The sequence below is a fragment of the Calypte anna genome, chromosome Z (genome assembly GCF_003957555.1).
Source record: "Calypte anna isolate BGI_N300 chromosome Z, bCalAnn1_v1.p, whole genome shotgun sequence".
Lineage (NCBI taxonomy): Eukaryota > Metazoa > Chordata > Aves > Apodiformes > Trochilidae > Calypte > Calypte anna.
The window spans coordinates 52,938,305-52,958,085 of record NC_044274.1 but is presented as its reverse complement, the minus strand read 5'-3'; the positions used below and the strand labels follow the sequence as shown (position 1 = coordinate 52,958,085).

The 19,781-nt window shown below is 36.5% G+C and overlaps 1 protein-coding gene across 2 annotated transcripts in view; it reads left to right on the top strand.

Moving 5' to 3' along the window:
- NLN (neurolysin) overlaps window positions 1-12,822 on the top strand; it is a 30,980-nt gene extending 18,158 nt beyond the window's left edge. For both annotated transcript variants that reach the window (XM_030466802.1, XM_030466803.1), the window contains exons 7-13: window positions 1,436-1,571; window positions 3,714-4,080; window positions 5,734-5,935; window positions 8,291-8,477; window positions 9,409-9,537; window positions 10,021-10,157; window positions 11,805-12,822. In XM_030466802.1, the coding sequence (XP_030322662.1) occupies window positions 1,436-1,571; window positions 3,714-4,080; window positions 5,734-5,935; window positions 8,291-8,477; window positions 9,409-9,537; window positions 10,021-10,157; window positions 11,805-11,939 (1,293 nt within the window). In that variant the 3' untranslated portion in view covers window positions 11,940-12,822. The remainder of the gene's footprint in view (window positions 1-1,435; window positions 1,572-3,713; window positions 4,081-5,733; window positions 5,936-8,290; window positions 8,478-9,408; window positions 9,538-10,020; window positions 10,158-11,804) is intronic.
- Window positions 12,823-19,781: the final 6,959 nt, after the last annotated feature.

Below are 19,781 nucleotides of genomic sequence, written 5' to 3'. Positions count from 1 at the left end.
TTTTACATGGTAATGACAGAATAAAAATGGAGCTAGAATACAAATATTAGATTTAAGTTCTACAAAGCATGTCAGTGTGATTGTTAACAGTTCCTTATTCCAGTTTATTCTGATGTCTAAAGACCTTAGAAGTTGATGATCTTGCTCTGCATGTGTATGTATCTTAAAGTATAAACAGAAGTAGGACTTTGATATTTTGCCAAGTTTCCTTGCAGTGTTCTGCAGCTCCTTACTGGCACTTCCTTTCAGAGAAGAATGTCTGATTGTAATACTACATCTTTAGTACTTAGGGATTCTTCAGAATCATAGAATCACAGAATGGTTTGGATTGAAAGGGACTTTAAAGACCACCTAGTTGCAACCCCATCGCCATCTACAAGGACACCTCCCATAGACCAGATTGCTCAATGAGAATGAGAGGGGTTATTTCAGCCCAGGTTTTACTTATGAAATACAGGTGATCAGATGTGAAATTAACACATTGCACATAATTAAGAATTTTAGTTAGATGTTAAACCCCTAATTTTTATAAAAGATTCATGTAATTAGCTGAAAAGTACCTGTAAACTTGCCTTACAAAGACAAGAAATAATTTAACAAATAATATGTTTGTTAGATGCTGATAAGACCAGGCATGTAGATAGGTACAAAAATAATGAAAAGGATAGAAAGGATACAAAAAGTATCATTCAGAAAATTGTATGAAGCATTCATTACAGAACAATGGCTGAATTGAGCTTTTGTACTTGAAGAGGTGGGAAATGTGAAGAGTACAAGATAAGATAAAGTGGCAAGAAGAACTGAACACTCTGCAAGTCAGCACTCTAAAGGGATTTACTGTTAAAACCGTGGATTAATCTTCGAAACTAGTGCTTATAAAAAAAGGTTTTTCCCTGAGAAATACCACTTTTCCAGAACTGCAGATTAACACAGTTACATTTTCAGCTTCTCAAGGATCCTCCACCACATTTAGGTCAGAGCTCAGCATTTTTGTGTTTCAGATCTCCTTCTCTGACTACTGTTGTCAGATTTGCAAACAAGCTTTTATTGTTGGCACAATAGCTTTGCTGTTTGTCTTTACCACTAACAAGCAGTGAAAGCTACTGTCAGCCATTTCCCTTGTTATCTTTCACATGTAAATGACTGATAAAGGAACTACAAATCTTTGTTGCAGTTTTATTATCCTGAAGGGAAATGGTGTACCTTTTGGTTAATTAAAACATAGAAACTCAGGTTAACTAGAAAACAAGCTAACTGCAATCAAGTGCTGTGACAAAAAAAAAAATATACAAGAATCTAGCTCAAGTTACTTTAATATACAAATAATGTATTTAATTTGAAATATTTACTGCTTCTTATGACTACTGGTATTATTCAGATAACTGTTTTGATAGCATGCATTGTGCTTTACACCTATGCCTCCTTTCTTTTTTAGGAGAACACAAAAATTCTTCAGCAGTTGCTTCCTCTAAGGGCAAAAGTAGCAGAGCTTCTTGGTTATAGTACACATGCCAACTTTGTTCTGGAGGTAAACACTGCAAAGAGCACAGATAACGTATCAGCCTTCTTAGGTTTGTTCTTATTTATAAACAATACTTTGGTGTGGCACTATCACTCCCAAGACAAGATAAATTTCAATACGTAATTGCATCACATGTATTCTTTGCATTTAGACAGAAAAAGTTTTTTTGTTGCCTCTATTCTGGCATACATTGTTTTCCAGACTATAGCTATACAAACTCAATTGTTCCAAAGCAGAGGAATAAAAGGCAAAAATTTGAAAATAATTGCTGTATGACAGACAATATAGACAAGCAGTTATGTCTTAGTGTCCAAAAATTCAGTCATCCTAATTCAGAACCATAATAACATGTTCATCCTAAGCAATATTATTAACTCAAGAGACTGTGTCACAGTTTCAGCTTTCCACTCCTGTAGATTATCTTCTGTTTTGTACAACTTCAGTCCTTGTGCCTTTCTCTGTTCAGACTGAACTAGGTATAATCAAAGATTACAGCATGTGATCCTGCAAATTCTGTGATCTAAAATAAAAGATCAAATCTGGAATGATAGATTAAATGTGGAATTCAGAATCTTTCTAATGGAGGCCTAATCTGAAAACAGAGGTATCTTTAAACTGAGCAGTTTACAAATTTTATAGTCATCCTGTTGACCTCAGCGAGTCCACTCTTGTACAAAGAGTTAACTTCTACTTTCTGGAATTACATAGTTGCACAGAATAGTACATGTTCCTGTATTATTGTGTCCTAACACCACCTCAGATAGCGCTTTGATATACTGTAGAAACTCTCCAAAGCAATTTAGTACAGCAATAAGGTCTACTGCATGGTGATGGGGATTTTGGTATTTATGCATCAATAAAGAGGTTCAAATGTGCCTCTTCCTTCACTTGTAATTCTGGCCTGTTTTTCCTGTTAAGGTGTGAAGTTCGCTCAATACAAATTATCCACATATTTGTCAGTGAATTTACATTTAATTTTATTATAATTAAATGTTAGAATTATATTAACCTTACCTGTTTTTTAAGTGAACTTGAAGTTGTTTGGGCCTTTCTGTCCATTACATTCTAACTGGGCTTATATAATATTTTGTTTTTTCATTTCTTTTGGAGATCACACACCTCATAATTTAGCAGTCACTTAACTTTTAACAGTATGAAATCATACACTTCTCATAAATACCACGTTTTGTAGTAATTCTCATAGAATGAGAGTATTTATCAAATTGTCAGCTTTAATGTAGGCATTGTGATATATCCTTGTCTATTGTTTGTCAGCCAGTATTTTTTGTTCTGCTTTGTCCATATACTCACATTTCAAATCAATGTTCAAAAGCCAGTAGGATGGCTAGGAAGAAAACCATTCTGTGCTATGATGTGTTTGCAGTTTAGCATATCATGAGCTGCGAGCAGTATTTCAGTAATGCAAATGAATACAGTGCCTTGCAGCCTACCTAAAAACAGGAGTATTGATCTTGTACCAATAGTGAACATAAACCTGAATTCTTAGGAATTTGCTCATACTCCAGAAATACTTAGGAGAAAATAGGTACAGTATGTACTTTATATGAGTTTCAGTAAGCTTAAATATTTTATATTTATTATAGTGGATTCATAATGCAATTACTCTGTCATGTCAAATAAAAGCTATATTGGAAGAAACTGGCATCACAGAGGTTAATACCCAGTGATTTTGGTATACTAGCCACTGTATAGGTAAGAACTCTTTAGACTCTTGTTCTTTTATAGGACTTTACTTAGAAGTAGATCATAATATATTTTGAAAAGTCTTGGAAAAAATAAAAAAAAAGTAGTATTTGGAATCTGTTGCATTCCCAGTAACTAGCAGTAGTTGCAGTCCTTGGCTGTTTCTGCAGACACATTAAGAGAACTATGATAATGTGAGGTAAAATTGAAGGTTTCTAGCCAAAGGGTCTAGTACTACTTTCTATTAATGATATTTTTGAAAAAGTCTAAATTTACCAAAACCTTTTGCAAGGCCAGTGTGAACTCCTGTATTGTATATAACATGTCTGCAATTAAAAGTCATTAAGACAAGAAAGCAGTTTTCTTGCTGTTAATAAGCAAATGGAAAACTCTAGCATCCACTCATGTGCTTAAAAGTTGTATTTTATAGGTACACCCATTATAGTAAGGAACACAGAAATTGATTCCAAGGCAATCTTTGTTTCAGATGATTTGAGTAAGAAGCTAAAGCCATTGGTTGAGGAAGAAAGAGAATTCATTTTAGCTTTGAAGAAAAAGGAGTGCGAAGAAAGAAACTTTTACTATGATGGAAGAGTCAATGCATGGGATCTTCATTATTATATGAACAAAACAGAAGAGCTAAAGTACTCAATAGATCAAGAAAAACTGAAGGAATACTTCCCAATTGAGGCTGTTACAGAAGGCTTATTGAATATTTACCAGAAGCTGCTGGGACTTGTATTTGAGAAAGTAGAAAGTGCTCATGTTTGGCACGACAGCGTTATGCTTTACACAGTAAAGGATAATTCAACAGGGGAAATACTAGGACAGTTCTATTTGGACCTTTACCCCCGGTAATTATGACTCGATGTTCTACTAATGTGTTTAGAATACAGTCAGTCTCAGTGAGTTGCTGCTGTGGTTGAAATTAAATGCATTTGGTAGTACAGATCTGTCCCACTTACAAGACAATGTGTTCCTCAGATTGTTCTCTGGATGGTTTTCAAAGGGTTTACACTTCTTTTTTCTTTTTTTTTTTTTTTCTCTCTTCCCTCTGCACTACAGGTGGCCATAATTCTTGTAGCTGACCACTGCCAGCTGTCTGCTGGGACAACTCTACACCAATTGCTATTGGTAAATAGCACTTGTTCAGCCATGTGAACAGAATCTCAAGGAGCAAGTGGCTCTGCTCACAGTGCCCTGGTTTTTGTAAAGAAACTGTATGTATAGGGGAGTAAATGTGTACGATTCATACAGGTGTTAATAGGAAGAATTAAAAATGAGTTAAAAGCAACACAATCAAGTGTGAAAAATTTTCTATTAGTAATGTTAAATTACTAATTAATTACTACTGCAATTAAAAAACATCAAAACACATGCAAATAAAAACTACTCAGAAACATTTTCTAAAATTACATTAAGCAAATGCTAACTAAAAGCATCAAATCACGTTTTTTAAAAGTGAGGTTCAGGATTGCAACCTGAAACAAGTTGTTTGTAATCCATCTGAGTTACCCTTATCTCGAAGTTAGCTTTTAGTGCTCCAAACTATGTGACCTGTACCTTTGAACTCCCCTACACAGACAGTTTTCTTGCAGAAATCAGAGTACTGTAAGCAGAGCCACCTGCTCCACAATGTTCTGTTCGCAGTGTTAAAGGTGCTTCTATTCACAGTGCTAAACAAGCATCACCTGACAACTGGGGTACAGTGGTCCCAGCCAAGAGCTGGCAGTGTAGAAGTGTCTGGTGACCAGTTGGCAGTGGCTAGTTGTCCCTTTCCCCTATTTACAGCATCGTATGTGTTCTGGCAGAGATTAAGAAACTAGACTGATTTTACAGGATTTATTCTTACCTAATCTTCTTTGATTGTTTCTCACTCGTTGGGTTTGTTTGGTTTTTTTAAATATTATTTAGCAATTTATAATTTGGGTGAAAATAAAGTAGTTCATAAATTGCATCTTTTTAAGACTGGCATATGTTACCTCCTTCACCTCTTTGCTTGTTCCCCCTTTTCTGTGTATCATATGAATAGCTGAAGCTATTAGTAAATCTCTTCTGACTTAACTACCCAGTTAACTACTCAGGCTTAGGATGACAATTTTTCTTTAAACTTTAGATTACATTGGAAATGCAGTAAACTGTATTCTGGTGTCTCCTGTAACAAAAGAGAAGATACCACTTCAGAGGACATAGCCTAATCCTGTTGAAGCAGCAGTTTAAAATAGAATTGACATCTAATACATATTCAGTACTTGAGTAAAGATCAGATTTTTGTAAATTCTACTGTAAATCTGAAATTAATGTGATTTAAGTATTGGTTTTTTTCCTGTGTGCTTTTAACAGGATCTTAAAACCAGTGAGTCTTAGAAGTCATGAAAAGACGTAATTTCTGTGTGTAGAGCCTTAAAGAGGCCCTGACTGATTGTCCTCATTCTTTAGTAGGCTTCTCCATTCTGGTTAGCAGGGCTGTAGTTTGAAGGTACTGCCTGATATGTTTTCTTACACAGGGAGGGGAAGTATGGGCATGCAGCATGCTTTGGTCTCCAGCCTGGCTGTCTTCTCTCTGATGGCAGCAGAATGATGTCTGTAGCTGCTCTGGTAACCAATTTCACGAAACCAGCATCAGATCATCCATCATTGCTACGACATGATGAAGTAAAGACTTACTTCCATGAATTCGGTCATGTAATGCATCAAATATGTGCACAGGTTAGTGACATTTCCATTCCAGTGTAAGACGTTTCCTTATCCACTGTCTCAAAGCAAGGTGTAAGTCTATTTTGGTTGTTTCCAATTCTAGTAAAATACATATGCAAGTTTTCTGTTATTTTTCAAAGTTGGAGATTGCTGAGGGTTTGGTTTTTAATTTTATTTAAAACTACAACAATAAATTCACCTTGTTATATAAAACACTTTCATAGGGAATGATTTGTACCTTGCAGGTACTTAGGACAATTGACTAGATCCATGTGTAAGGTAAAGGAAATGCTCAGCAGTGGCTTCAGTTGAAGCTGTCAGAGGGCTATTTAATACTTCAAGTAGCATGCTAGATATTAGAAGCAAAAAAAAGGTTGCTGTACCTAGAAATGCAAAATCTCGTGAATCCAGATCACTGCCAGCATTTTGGCACTTATGCCAGTTCTGAAGGAACTGTCATAAGTAAAAAATAAATTGATAGATTGAATAATTTGATGAATTGAATGAATTCATTATTGGCCCAATAAAAATTTTATGATTCAGAGAGAGAAAAGTCTCAGTATTAACTCCACAAAAAAATGTAACTATGCACAAATCCAGGTTTGTGTAGCCCTGCTTTCATCTTCTTTATAAATAAGCACCAAATAATAAAATCAAATAAACAAGACATGATTTTCATTCTTGACATACATCCTAGACCTTAGGACTGCAGAATAAAAAAGCAAAGAGTCAAAAAAATATGCGTATTAAATCTAGAATTAAACAAATGACATTCCAGAAAACTTCAGAACAAGCAGCTCAACTTGTTTACATATTTATGCTATATATTACGTTATACATTAACAGTCAAGGCAGGTGTTACTGAAAATTAAGAAATGAATGTTGTTCTTTCTTTTAAACTACCTAGAGCATGTTTACACATGAGACGCATCCAGTCTTGGTACAAAGTTGACAGCAGTGTTTTGATAACCAATGAAGATGTGCCCTTCTGGGCAGTCCAAAGCCAGTAATTCCAGTGCATATGTGGAACTTTCCACTTTCTGTGGAACTGCAGACAGGTCAGGCAGGCCTGCTTGCCACTTGCCTCTCCCACTGGTGAGGTGGCTTCTGTTGTGCATAGCTACAGTGCTCACTGCTCTTGCATTTATGTAAATCAGTATTGGCACACCTGCAAATGACTTCCTACTCCTACATAGGAATCACCCTGTCCTCTGGGAGTTGTGTGTGCAAACCACTATCTTGTTTCATCTGATGATTTGCTTAAAAGTCCTACATTACACATGTTTTGGGGGTTTTTTTGTAACTCTGCAAGAAAGTGAATTCACAAGCCCATGCTCCTGTATGCATCTATTCCTCAATGGAGGATGAAACCTAAGAATATCTACAGCTCTCAAAGAGAGCATTTGGGAATCTGAGAATTCTCCTTTTCTTCTAGCGCTTGAAATGTTCTCTTAGAATGTTACTGAGAAGGAAAGAACAATAAATTGAGTTGGCAACAGGAGGTATACTTGGTTGCACAACACTTTGTAGTGAGACCAAGTAATTTCTGTTGGCACTTAAACAACTGTTTTTCAAAAATGACTGTTTCTTCTTAATTGGAATATAGTACAATTAATTAAAAAATAAAAACTTTCAACTGTAAAAAATACTTTCTTAAAATATTATCTCGGGGATTTTTAAAAATTAAATTATTGACAACACTGAAATAAAAAAATAAAAACCTGTAATGTGCTTGGCTTTCAGAAGGAAGATTCTTCTGGATTCTTCTGGCAGCCACTGAGTGTCAGATTTGGAGTCTGATAATCTTACTATGATTTATTTATTTCAGGCCACGAATTACTGGCTCAAAAAAATTGTGCTCTGTGTTAACCATGTGCATTACAAATTAAAACATTCAGGACAGAGCTCAATAGGATAAGTTAGCCAAGTAAAATCAATGTACTAGACTGCAATATAGTAAGTTCTAAGTGTATAATTGGAGTTTATTATTTTAGTTTGGGGTAATATAACAAGTTTTTGTAACGATTTATAAGTTATACCATTGTTATAAGACAGCAAGGAAATACTTGTATTGCTGTCATAGTCTAAAAGGTAAGAATCCATAATATTAAGAAAACTGAAGTACTGTTTCACGCAAGGATGAAGTAAATAACTTCAGAGTATTTTGTTGCTTGGTAAATAGTCTTACCTCTGAATTTTTTGTCCTTTCCCTAAGATGTATTTTTTTTATTGTCATGATAATGATGGGCCTGTTTCAAATTATTCCTTTTGCTATGATTAACACTGAAATTTTGGCATCTGAAAGTTTATGTTCTGCTAGAAATCCTGTCTTCTATTTTCATTTAATACAATGGCTTTTCCTTTTAGACTGATTTTGCTAGGTTTAGTGGAACTAATGTGGAAACAGACTTTGTAGAGGTACCGTCACAAATGTTTGAAAACTGGGTTTGGGAAAAAGAACCACTACAGCAAATGTCAAGACATTATAAAGATGACAGCCACGTTGGAGACGCTCTCCTTGAGAAACTTTCTGCCTCCAGACTGGCTAATACAGGTATCTCTCCGCCCTCTCTTCCCAGTGTAGTTATAAAAATACATAATTAAAAAAAACAGTGGGGAATACCAAAGGCAAGCATAACAAAACATTTCTTCTGTGCATACATTTACAACTGTCCTTCTGGGATTATTTGCATAGGCACCATCATTGATAAAAGCTATACATTTTTCTTTCTGGTAGCCTAGGGCAGGCACTGTGCATGCGTACAGTATCAGATTTTCTACATGTATTGTCTACATTCAATTTGCACATAACATCTGAAAACTTGAAAGGTATTTGCAGATTTACTGAATACACATAGCATATCCCAGGCAGAAGTGTTGTAGCCCTTCATTGCCCAAACAGCCTCTTTAACTTCTCAGTCTAGAGCCTTAAAACCACATTCTCTACCTTCTCAGCAGATACACTGCCTTCCCAAACTAAGGTCCCAATTCTCTTCTACTTCCATGTCTTGTACCACCTTACAATGGTGGTACATCTCTCTAAAATGAGCATGTAATTTCCTGTCATTGCCTATAATCTCGTTACCATGTCACTCTGTGCCCTGCATCCCTGTAGTCAATTCTCCCTCAATAACAGAAATTTGCCCATTTATGGTACAATGTGCCATTAAGCCACTGATTTATTTCATAATGTTTCCCTGTCCTGAACAAGAAGTCCTTGTCCTGGCCTGTACAGGCACTGTAGCTACATATGCATTTTTACTAAGGATTTGTATCTTGAAGCTAACATTTTAAAAAGATGGAGCTTGAAATGAAGATGCCTCTCAACTTTGCAAATGAAGCAATTCAGGTGAAAATGACATAACCATTTTTCTGTGGTTAAAATTCCTGTAATGTAGGATGCATGTTGAGATCTTGGAATGAAAGGTGACAAAGAAACTCCAGCTACTCTGATGCTAGTTAATTAAATGTTCTTACCCAATTAGGCCTTTTAACCCTCCGTCAGATTGTTTTGAGCAAAGTTGACCAGGCACTGCATACAAAGCCATCTGTTGACCCAGCAGATGAATACGCTAAATACTGTATGGAGATTCTGGGAATTCCTGCCACCCCAGGTATGTCCGTATGAAGCTTTTATACAGCATGTCCAAATGGTTTGATTAAACATGACTTTCTTTCCCAGTAATGCTGGGTATAAAAAAAACGCAGAGCTGTTTATAATAGAACCAGCTTTATGAAGCTGGAATATATATTGTAAAACTTGGGCTGATCTTAATGATCTCTTCTGATGGAAGGTTAAGATGACCCTGCAAAAGGTTAAGCTTTATATTTATATTTTAGAGTGACATTATAAGAATACAATTTTAGATGTTCTGTCACGTCTGTGTCGAATGTGCAAGTAGCCTAAAACGGGAAATTGAGTTTTCTTTGTAATTAACAGAATTTGGCCAATACTTTGAGGCATTCTCAGACACTCTGTTAGAAGTTTAGGTTGATATAGATTCCTTATTAATTTATTACTAACATTGAAGTACTTTACACATCAGAGAAATAACTGCATTTGATTTACATAAATTAATGTTGATCTACTTTTTAAGGAACAAACATGCCAGCTACTTTTGGACATCTGGCAGGAGGTTATGATGGTCAGTACTATGGGTATCTGTGGAGCGAAGTATTTTCCATGGACATTTTTTACAGCTGCTTTAAACAAGAAGGAATAATGAATCCAAAGGTGCGTGATGAATAGTTTTTACTGAAAAATTTTATTGCATGTTGTCTTGGAAACCACATTTATTGCAATCATGCAATATCTGTCACACCTCAAATACTGCTTGGCCAGTCAAGTCCAGATCAACAAAAAATGGTTCATAAATATCTTAATTTATATTAAAATTTCCAAGAGCATTTGGATTTTTATTCAATTCTTTCAGAGCTGTACATTCAATATTATTACAGCTTTAAGACATGTTGCATTGACTAACGGCTTCCTCTTAATTTTAAAACTGAGTAAATGTATTTTTCCATTGCAAGAGCAGAGGTTCTTCTGCTGTGAAAGAGGTAGGATAATGGTGCTCTATTTCCACTTATAGGTCCTCAGGTGCTATTTTGAGCATTCCTCCATAGTACAGCATAACTCAAATTTTTTTCTTTTCAGTTTATCTCTCAAGGGGCTTTGGAGGTTCAAATCATTGAGATTCTAGAGTCACTTGGCTTTTTTTCCTCCCTCATTTAATTCTCAAGCCTCTTCTGCCTCTAGCAGAAGGAAAAGATACCGAAGTCTACTCAAATAAGACAAACTACAGGGCAAAATATTTGTTTACTGCTGCTGTTCAGGAAACTAACAATAGTGAATATAAAGCAATGCTTCAGTGAATTTTTTTTTTCATTTTGGTTTTTTCCAGATGCAATTCAGACAGTGTGATTGGTAACGCAATTAAGTCATGGAAGTCCATCAGTTAAAATGGTATACTCTTATTTTTGTAGTACAGATACCAAGAAGTGTTGTGGTCCTGCAGTCTCATAGCTTTGTCATATGAGGGAAGTATGTATGTGTGACTATATACAGTGACTAAAAGGAATATTCTTTTTTCACTATCAGAAGCATCTGTGACACCTGCATACAAAATAATATTTTCTCATTGATACAGTCCTGTCTGAGAAGCCCCAAATTCTCCAGACATATTCTTTAAAATATAACTTCTTGTTAAGAAAGTGGTCATGTCTTACTGTTGTCTTAAAAGCTTGGTTGATGCCTTTTAAAGGAATCCACTCCTTCAGAAGGAATGATGCCTCTTCCTGAAAATAAAACCTTTGTTAAGGCCCTGGTATTTTAAGATACTTCAGTAGTAGAATTAAATGTCTCTGTATGTTTTTTATATATATGTGTATATATATATATATATATACACACACACCACTATGCATTAAATGTCATTCCCCATCTATCTATCTGAGCTATCATCCCTATTCTCCAAACAAAGATTGAAGAAAACTAAATCATCAATTAAGTGAGAATGGATGCTAGGTTCCTTTTTTATATCAGTCAGTTGTGGGGATAATCCATCACTGAAGACTGTATGGACGCTGTGTATGTGCTATACTTCATAGAGTATCTTCCAAACAAGGTGAGATTGTAGCTTCCAAAACAGTGTAAAAACACAAGAAAAGTTACTTCACTGAGAAAGGTTAAGTTTCTGCTGCCTTGAGTTCTTCCAGCAGATCTAAATTATACTTGTGATGTATCCTGGGTCTGGTATTAATGAAGTCTGGAAGGAGGACTCATGTTAGTCATGAGTATATTTTTAAAAATACAGCAAATTCAGGAAAGAGGTAGTTTGCAAGATAAGAAATACTAACATTCTGCTTTACCTTCTATCAGGCTGGGATGAAATACAGAAACCTCATTTTGAAACCTGGAGGATCTCTGGATGGGATGGATATGCTACAAAATTTCTTAGAGCGTAAACCAAGCCAGAGAGCTTTCTTGTTGAGTAAGGGATTATGTGTTCAGTAAATTTATGATTCCTTTGCGATGCCATATAAAGATGTGAAATACTCTGACAATTCCAATTTGCTGCATTTAACTATGTCACTGTAGGGAAACTGGATTACTTTTTGATGATTTTTAAAATTGTATTTAAAAAGGGTGTTTTCAAAAAAATGCATAGTACTATGAAGTTCAGTATTTCACAGGGAAAAAGTATGAAATGTGCACAAACTGAGGACTGGTAATATTTTTTAATTGTTACAAAAATCATAATAATTGCTATGGGGATATGATGCCATGTTCCTCTTTTAATAGATGCACTTAAACTATGTATTGTGAATTATTTTAAAATTGAAGGGGGAGAAAAAAGGATACTACCAGCAATAAAAAAACACAACACAGATTCATTCTTACTCTGTATTATTCTATTTTATGGATACCTCACCAATGTCTTTAATGAGAGGAAGTGTGTTTGACTTCATCATGGCTTTTGGTCCCTGACAGATTTCAATGCTAGGAACCTGCCTGAGGCAGGTTTACAGCAGAAATCCACGTGTGACACTTGCAGACGTTGTTTGTTTAATTTTTGTATAATGTTTAATTACACGTTTAATTCTTGTATAATTTATAAACTCATGTATAAGTAAGAAGAAAACAAATGTAGCCTTTGAGAAATACAATTTTCTTCCCTTTTTTGTTGATGATCGCAAATCAGATCTTTGTTTATCAAAATTATATCCGAATTGACACTGAAAATTATATTTCTGCAATTATAGTGGTCTCGGTTGGTTTGCTAAAGGAAGGAAGGGAAGTAGATGCCCCAGGTGGGAAAGGTAAAAGTCCATGATTTTCCTGTGCCTTTCCAGTGTGTCATACAGAGGTGCTACATTAAAAAAAACCAAACAAAAAAACCGCAGCTTCATAAATCTATTCAGCTGTGGGGAGTGTGAAAATAACTGAGGAATTATTTTGCAGTTTTTCTGCAAGATCAGGAAAAATAAGCCTTACAAACCAACTCTACATTACAGAAATAAAGATGCTAATCCAAGAATCCAAGTCCACTTTTCTTGTCTTTAGAATACTTTGCTTTTGATATTACAGCATTTATATCAACAAACTTTGATTTTCATTACTAGCTAATAAATTTCAGAAATTTGAATCTGAACCATCACTGTAAACATGGTTGGTATTTTCGTTTGTTCACCTGCAAAGCAGGATGATGTGCCTAGGTCAGCTCAAAAGACTTCCTCTCTTTCCATCAAAAGATAACGGAAAGAATTCCCTTTGGGTCAAATTATGTGTTTTGGGGCGGGTGGAGAATCGGACAATTGTTAATGTTCACTTGAAACTGTATTTCTGTCTGTTTTTCTTTTAAAGCATGTAAACTGAGGAAATAAAGAAGCTTTAGTAGAAGCTTTATTATTAGAAGCTTTATTAGTTTCTGAAATGGAACATTTCAGGATTTATTTTTGCATCACACTAGTTTGGGTTGTGAGTCAACAAATATTTGTAGCTAAAACTATACTGTGTAGTCATATCAGACCACAATTAAGTCAATTCTAACTCTCCTAGTCACTTACAGTTTCAGACCTCCGTTCCACTGAGTCATGAAAAGGCAATGCATAAAAATAACATACAAAAAAACATCTTGAATGGTATTCAGATAATGGGATTCAGATAACTGTAAAGGAAAGCTGAAGAAACTGATGGATGGAAGAGTATCCTAAAACCTCTGAATTTTGCTTATATTCTGTCTGAATTTGGAACTATATTGTTTTCTTTTTAAACACAGTAAAATTCTTGTGATCCTATCTAATCAAAGGTTTTTCCTGTCACACTGTGGTGATAGCTCCAGTTAACTGAATGTAAAGAATACACTACGTGATACCTTCCAAAAATAAAAATCTAAGCTATGGAACCCTTATGAAGAAGCAAAATGTTTTTATTTACAGCTGGTAGGCAGCTTTCCACATGAGGGAGACCTTCCTCTTCATAAATCAGCAGTCTCAGATCGAGGTACATAATTGCAAATAAAGTAATTATAAACAAAAATACGTGATGATAAAAAGTTATGTGGAGACTTAGAAGTTAGATTTAGGACAGAACTGATGCTAATGATGGTAATTTAATTGATTTGTTTATTTTCCTCTTCTTTAGAGCATGTGTTACAGGTTACTTAAAACAGAGATACAAACTGCAGACGAATTCCTGCTAATACGTGTGTGGAATGACTGCATGATTGTATGTTCATGTTAGCATCAGCTGTATCTCCATGTGTGTAGGGAGAACAGAAACATAAACCACACTGTGCCCATAAATGAAAGCAGTATGTTCTGTAACTGTCCTAAGGAACAGGACTTTTTAAAATTTGTGTAGAAGCCAGTTCCCCCACGCCTGCATAAGGAAATAATTCAGGCACATCAGGCTAAAACTGCAGTTAACATAGGAGACCAATCAGAATGTTCTGAATTGCTTATGAAACATCTTAATGTGGTAATATATCAAACATTACTAATGGTTTCTATATTGGCTTTACTGAGTCTGAGACAAATTGGAATTACACTAGAGGTGTTTGAATGTCCCTTCCAAACATAGCTGTTCTATGATTCTATCAAATTCATGTTCACATTTCTTATTGTAAAGTCTAGATCCTGGGATGGAGCAGATACCCTGGAAAAAAGACATCTCTGGTTTTGCAGCTCTCCATCACAGGCATAAAACTTAAGCTGTCTGTGTGAGAAACAACTTAATCCGACACTGTGGGCTGTGGCATACAGACCCCCCCAAAACAGGGAACACTTCTGCTGTTTTGAAAACATGAGTTAATTGACCTGCTGCTGCACAGACACAAATATTCAAGCATGCCAAGACGAAGGTATGTGCAAAACCCAGCCTATTCCAGAGTTTCTAGACCTATGCTTCCACTGAATTAACTTCAAAGCAGCAAAAACCTGTTTATTCCAACCCAACTTTAAGTATTCAATGTAATAAAAAAAAAATCTCAGTCCGTAACAAATACTTGCCTTTTCAAATTCATAGTGTATCTTTCTAGAACTTAACTGGATGTAAAATTAATATTTTTCATTTGTCAGAAGTTCAAATTGGACCTTGTGTAGCAGCTACACAACAAAACCTTCCAATAAAAGTGAAAGGGTAAAGTTGGGAGACTTGGGAGACACAAGGGGTAACCACTTAGCAAGTGGCAATGGCTTTCTCTCTCCTGCTTCACTGAAAAAGAATGGGTTGGCCACGCAGCTGGGTCACAAGGTAGTTCAGGTGATGGCCACAGCAGCCCTTGCTGATAGCTGTCTGACAGAGGTCCAGCATACAGGCTATGCCTGGACTGCTTGCAAGCCATGTGGTCAAATCTAAGTGGTAAAACCAGTGTGAAGAAAAACGTTGAAAATTTGCTTTCTGAGCTGTGGTGGCTACCATTTGTTATGATGAAAGTAAGGTATAGGGAGCTCTTGTTTGCAGAGAGATGGGAGGGAGTACTGACTCACTTGAGCTTCCACTACTGCTACAGCTGTTTTTTCTTTACAAATGGTCTTCTGTGGCATGTTATTAATCTAACAACCTTGCAGGAAAAAAACCTTCTGATATTCATCAGTAATCAGGGTCAGTCAACTGCTGACCTTGTTTAACAACTTCAACAGATAATCAGGCAGCAACTAATTTTAATTTCTATAGTAACTGGTATGGGAGAAGTAAAATTGCTGCACCAATAAGTCAATCACAAGGTGGAGATCTCGGCTTCCTCTCTGAAAAAAGGAATCAAAAGGAATCAATTTCCAAATAGTTTCAGAGGCAGTTGTGAATAGTTAAGTTAAATGGAGACTCCAGGAGGGGCTTCCCCCAGGCGTATAGCTGGTTGCAGAGCAAGTGGTTAGTGAGAGGCATTAGAGAGGCCACACATGAGGAGGTTATGTGGTAGCACAAATCAAAAGAATATGAACAAAAGCAGTAGGTAGAAGAATGAAGTTGGAGAAAGGGTGTTTTGACAATACTTACATAAGGGTTGCAGTGGATGGTAGAGGCAGCAGGAAAAAAGGAGTAACTTAATACGGATTTATAAAAGGCTATTGAATACTTCTCATTGTCTTATTAATTAGAAACAAAGTATACTTGTCTATTAAGAGATGTCTTTTTATTTGCATGCTGAAGAGCATGAGAATATTCACTACCTTGTTGCTTGAACACTTGTGCTTCTTCCTGACATGTGGAGATAAATTTTTGCTTTCATTGCTATTTTCTTCATGGGTGTATTTAAAGTAGTAGTTTCCCATAGTAGAAAGAAAAAAAGTGCAGTGTTATTTGAGAAGTTCAGTTTATGGGTCCTGTGCTGGAAATCTTGTGTAACTAATCAGCATTAGCCATTGTAATAAGAGTAGATTATGTAAAAGACAGGAATACCAAACAAAAATCAATCTACTTTAGACCCTATTAGGATAAAGACAAAATAATTAAATTAATTGGAAGGTAGTCGTTGCCTAGAAACCAGTAATCATGACCTGATTTTGTACAGTACTGATTAACAGAGCATGATCCAACCTATACTTCTTGCACTATTGTCATGGGTTGAGGGGCCCTGGCTCATTTTATGGTATCGCTACGGGGACCTAAAGAGAAAGGGCGTTCAGTCCCGAGGGCAGAACAGCGAGGGCTCAGTGTTCCCTCCTACCTCCTCGCCATCCTCTACACACCCGGGAGGAGCGGAGCCGCAGCCCCTTCCAGCTCCCTGCTCCCATGTGGTCCCGCTGCTCCTGGAGGCCTGGTGCAGAGGCTCCGTCCCTCTCTCATCAGCTGCCCGCTCGGGTGCTGGAAAAGAACCGTGGCCTTTTTTGCCCGAGTAAGCCCTACCCCAAGGGACCCTCGGACACTTAAATCAGCAGTCATCCTGACTGGGTTTTGCATAATTTCTCCTCCTCCCGTGTCTTGTCCTTTCCCTGTCCCAATAAACCTATTCAAGCTTTGTCATCCAGCCTTTTAAGTCTCCCGTATTCCTCTTTTAGCTTGGGGGGGTGGTGGAGGGTAGCAGCAATTTTGTTCTCTGGTGTTTGGTTCATTCTGATCACTGAACCAAGACAACTGTACCTCTGAGGAATTATAAAGGCTAAAGATTACACTGCTAAGAGAACCAGTGAGCAAAAGTATTGGAATAAAAATTCTGAATGGGAAGTGGTATGACTAAAATTCAGTATGCCAAAATTCCACCATTTCACAACTTCAGGGTTTTTTGAGGACAATTCTTACTAAGAATCACCACCAGTAAAAACTAAAACATAAAAAGAAGGAAATAGTTACAAAATAAGAAACGGTAAAATGTTGAAAACTCTTAATGAAGACTAGGGAGGTAAAAATATTGCAGGGGTATAAGGATGATAGCCAGTAACATTTATAACTTAATGTATAAAAAAACTAATAAATCCCATTTGTTAAAGACCCGTTAGCAGATGGATATGCTACTACTGCAAATTACAATTACCGTTTCTTTTCTGCATTTACTATGAAGCAATGTGATGTAATAATCATAAGAATAATGGGTACTTCCCAGTTATTTAAGTTAGATGGATATTAAGCAACACCTACTAAGAAATATTCTGCATCAGTAGGATTAAATAACTTTTAGTATGTGGTGGGGAGTTTTTTCCTTGAGGTTGATAATCTTGGGATATTAGGCATGTGCCATGGTGCTAGAACAGTGAGGATTACATCCAGTATCCAAAGCAGCATATATGTGACTGCTGGTCACATAGATCAAAACGTGTCTTCAGAAAAACAGTGAGAATAAATACAGTTCCATTAATCATGGGTTAAATAATGAGAGTAATTCATACAGTGCAAGTGATTCTATGAAAAACAAGTTTCGCCAGTACGAGGACCTGAAGAGAGGGGTCTTTAGAACCCTGAGGGATCCAAGAGGGGCGGAACAGAGAGGGGTCCATTCCTTCCCATCCCCTGCCCATTCTCTCAAGCTCATCAGACCCCAGCCCCTCCTCTCCTCCGCCCGCTCCGCGCTGCTGTTCCCCTGCGCTCCTTCACCACCCGCTGCCGCCTGCCCTTCAGAATCCACATCCATCGGGGCTGGGAAGAGCCCTGGAGCCCTTTCCTGAAGTGGCCCTGCTGCAAGAGGCATTCGGGCACCTGCCCCTGACAGCATCGAGATCGGGTTGTATATGTATTTCTGTATTTCGTTTTTTATCCTATGCATTGCTGCTCTTCTGTTCATAAATTTTTCAGCATGACAGAGCATATATTTACTCTCTGATTTCTACTTTGAGAAGGCATTGCTGTTCTCTGTAGCAAGAAACTGAGTCGTGTTCCAAGTTATTGTGAAATACAGGAGTTTTTAACTAGACAGAGATGGCTGCTGTTTCTTCATTGAGTTGTCCCCTTTGTAATTCCAGATTTCAGTTATGTTTTAACAGATTATTTCTATTTGCAGATGTAGTACTTGCTGACTAAACTCATTATCAGGCCAAAACCTCTCTTTCCCTCTCTTAACTTCCCAGTGAAGTATTTATTCAAGAACTTAGTTAACCCCTTAGCTGAGATGTGTGCTCTAAACTTGGTAGAAGCACTTGACAAAGAACAGAGTAATTTGTGTTTCTCCTTAACTACTTACTGAATTCTTTATTTGCTAAGAACTGGTTGTGACCAGTTCAGCATCCAACTTAAGTTACAAAAATCTGTGAAAAGATCAGAAATCTAGTCATACTTATACAATCATAAAGTGTATAAAATGTTATTAATATTGTCAGTAATAGAAAGTTCCACAAGGATGAATCAATTCTTTATTCTTAACTATGAAAGAGTTGCATTGAAAAATCAATGAGAAGTGTCTTCAAGCATATGTATGTGGCACATAGAGCTTTTGAAAGGATGTATTCAGAGGAAACTATTTTAGTCACCTTGATAATTTTTAAAAGCATACTTTTATATTTCAGGTTCAGTCAAAAAGTGAGAAAATTTTATCTAGTTGAAAATTCGGAATTCATACCCTTATAGATAACAAAATAATAATTGATCTGGTGCAGTTAAATTTCATGGCATTAATACCATTAGTTCTTAGAATGAAATTTTATTTTTATAAGGATAAGCTCACAATCTCTATGGGAAAGGAAAATCATCAGAAGCTGAAAAGTGTTGTCAATATATAGCCTGTATATGGATGTGCTTATGCCCAAGTATGCTTATTCTTTATCTGTAACCAGGGACATGCTCATTTTCTTTTCTCTCAAGCTCTGTAAACCTTGGGTAAGCTGAGCTGTAGGCCTCTCCACCATTTCTAGTGTAATTCAGTAACCAAGGGAAAGACTGAGCAAGTGTGAATCTGCATATTGACAAAAACTTTACAAGGTTATTGGAAATCACGCCCTTTTCTCATTCTCGTTTTCAGTATGTGTGTTGCCTAAAGACAATTAAAACCGAGGGCTCTCAAGAAGTAAACCACATTTAGTTTTTATGACAGAGTACTTAGTAAAAGCATTATTTCAGTATAAGCTGGCTTTCATCTCTCCCATTCCCTGCGGATAACATTGCATTTCTTTGAGATCCAGTTGAAATTGCTTTTTGATGACAGCTTTTTTCTCATTTGGCAGCTGTGATATGTCTCTTGTTTCCATCAACCTCTGAACGTCCATTTTCACATAGATGGTGCTTTTGTGATTGTCATGCCAAAGGGTTTCTGCAGACACATACTGTTAGAAGCTTTTTCCCTTTTACCCAGCAAATGTTGGAGGTCTCATAAAGCTTCTGCCCTTTGCCCCCTGTATGGATCACATAAAACTTGAGTCCCTCTAAAAGTAGTAAGTGACAGTCTGGAATCATAGAGTCCAACCTTTGGGTTGGAAGGGACCTTAAAGATGA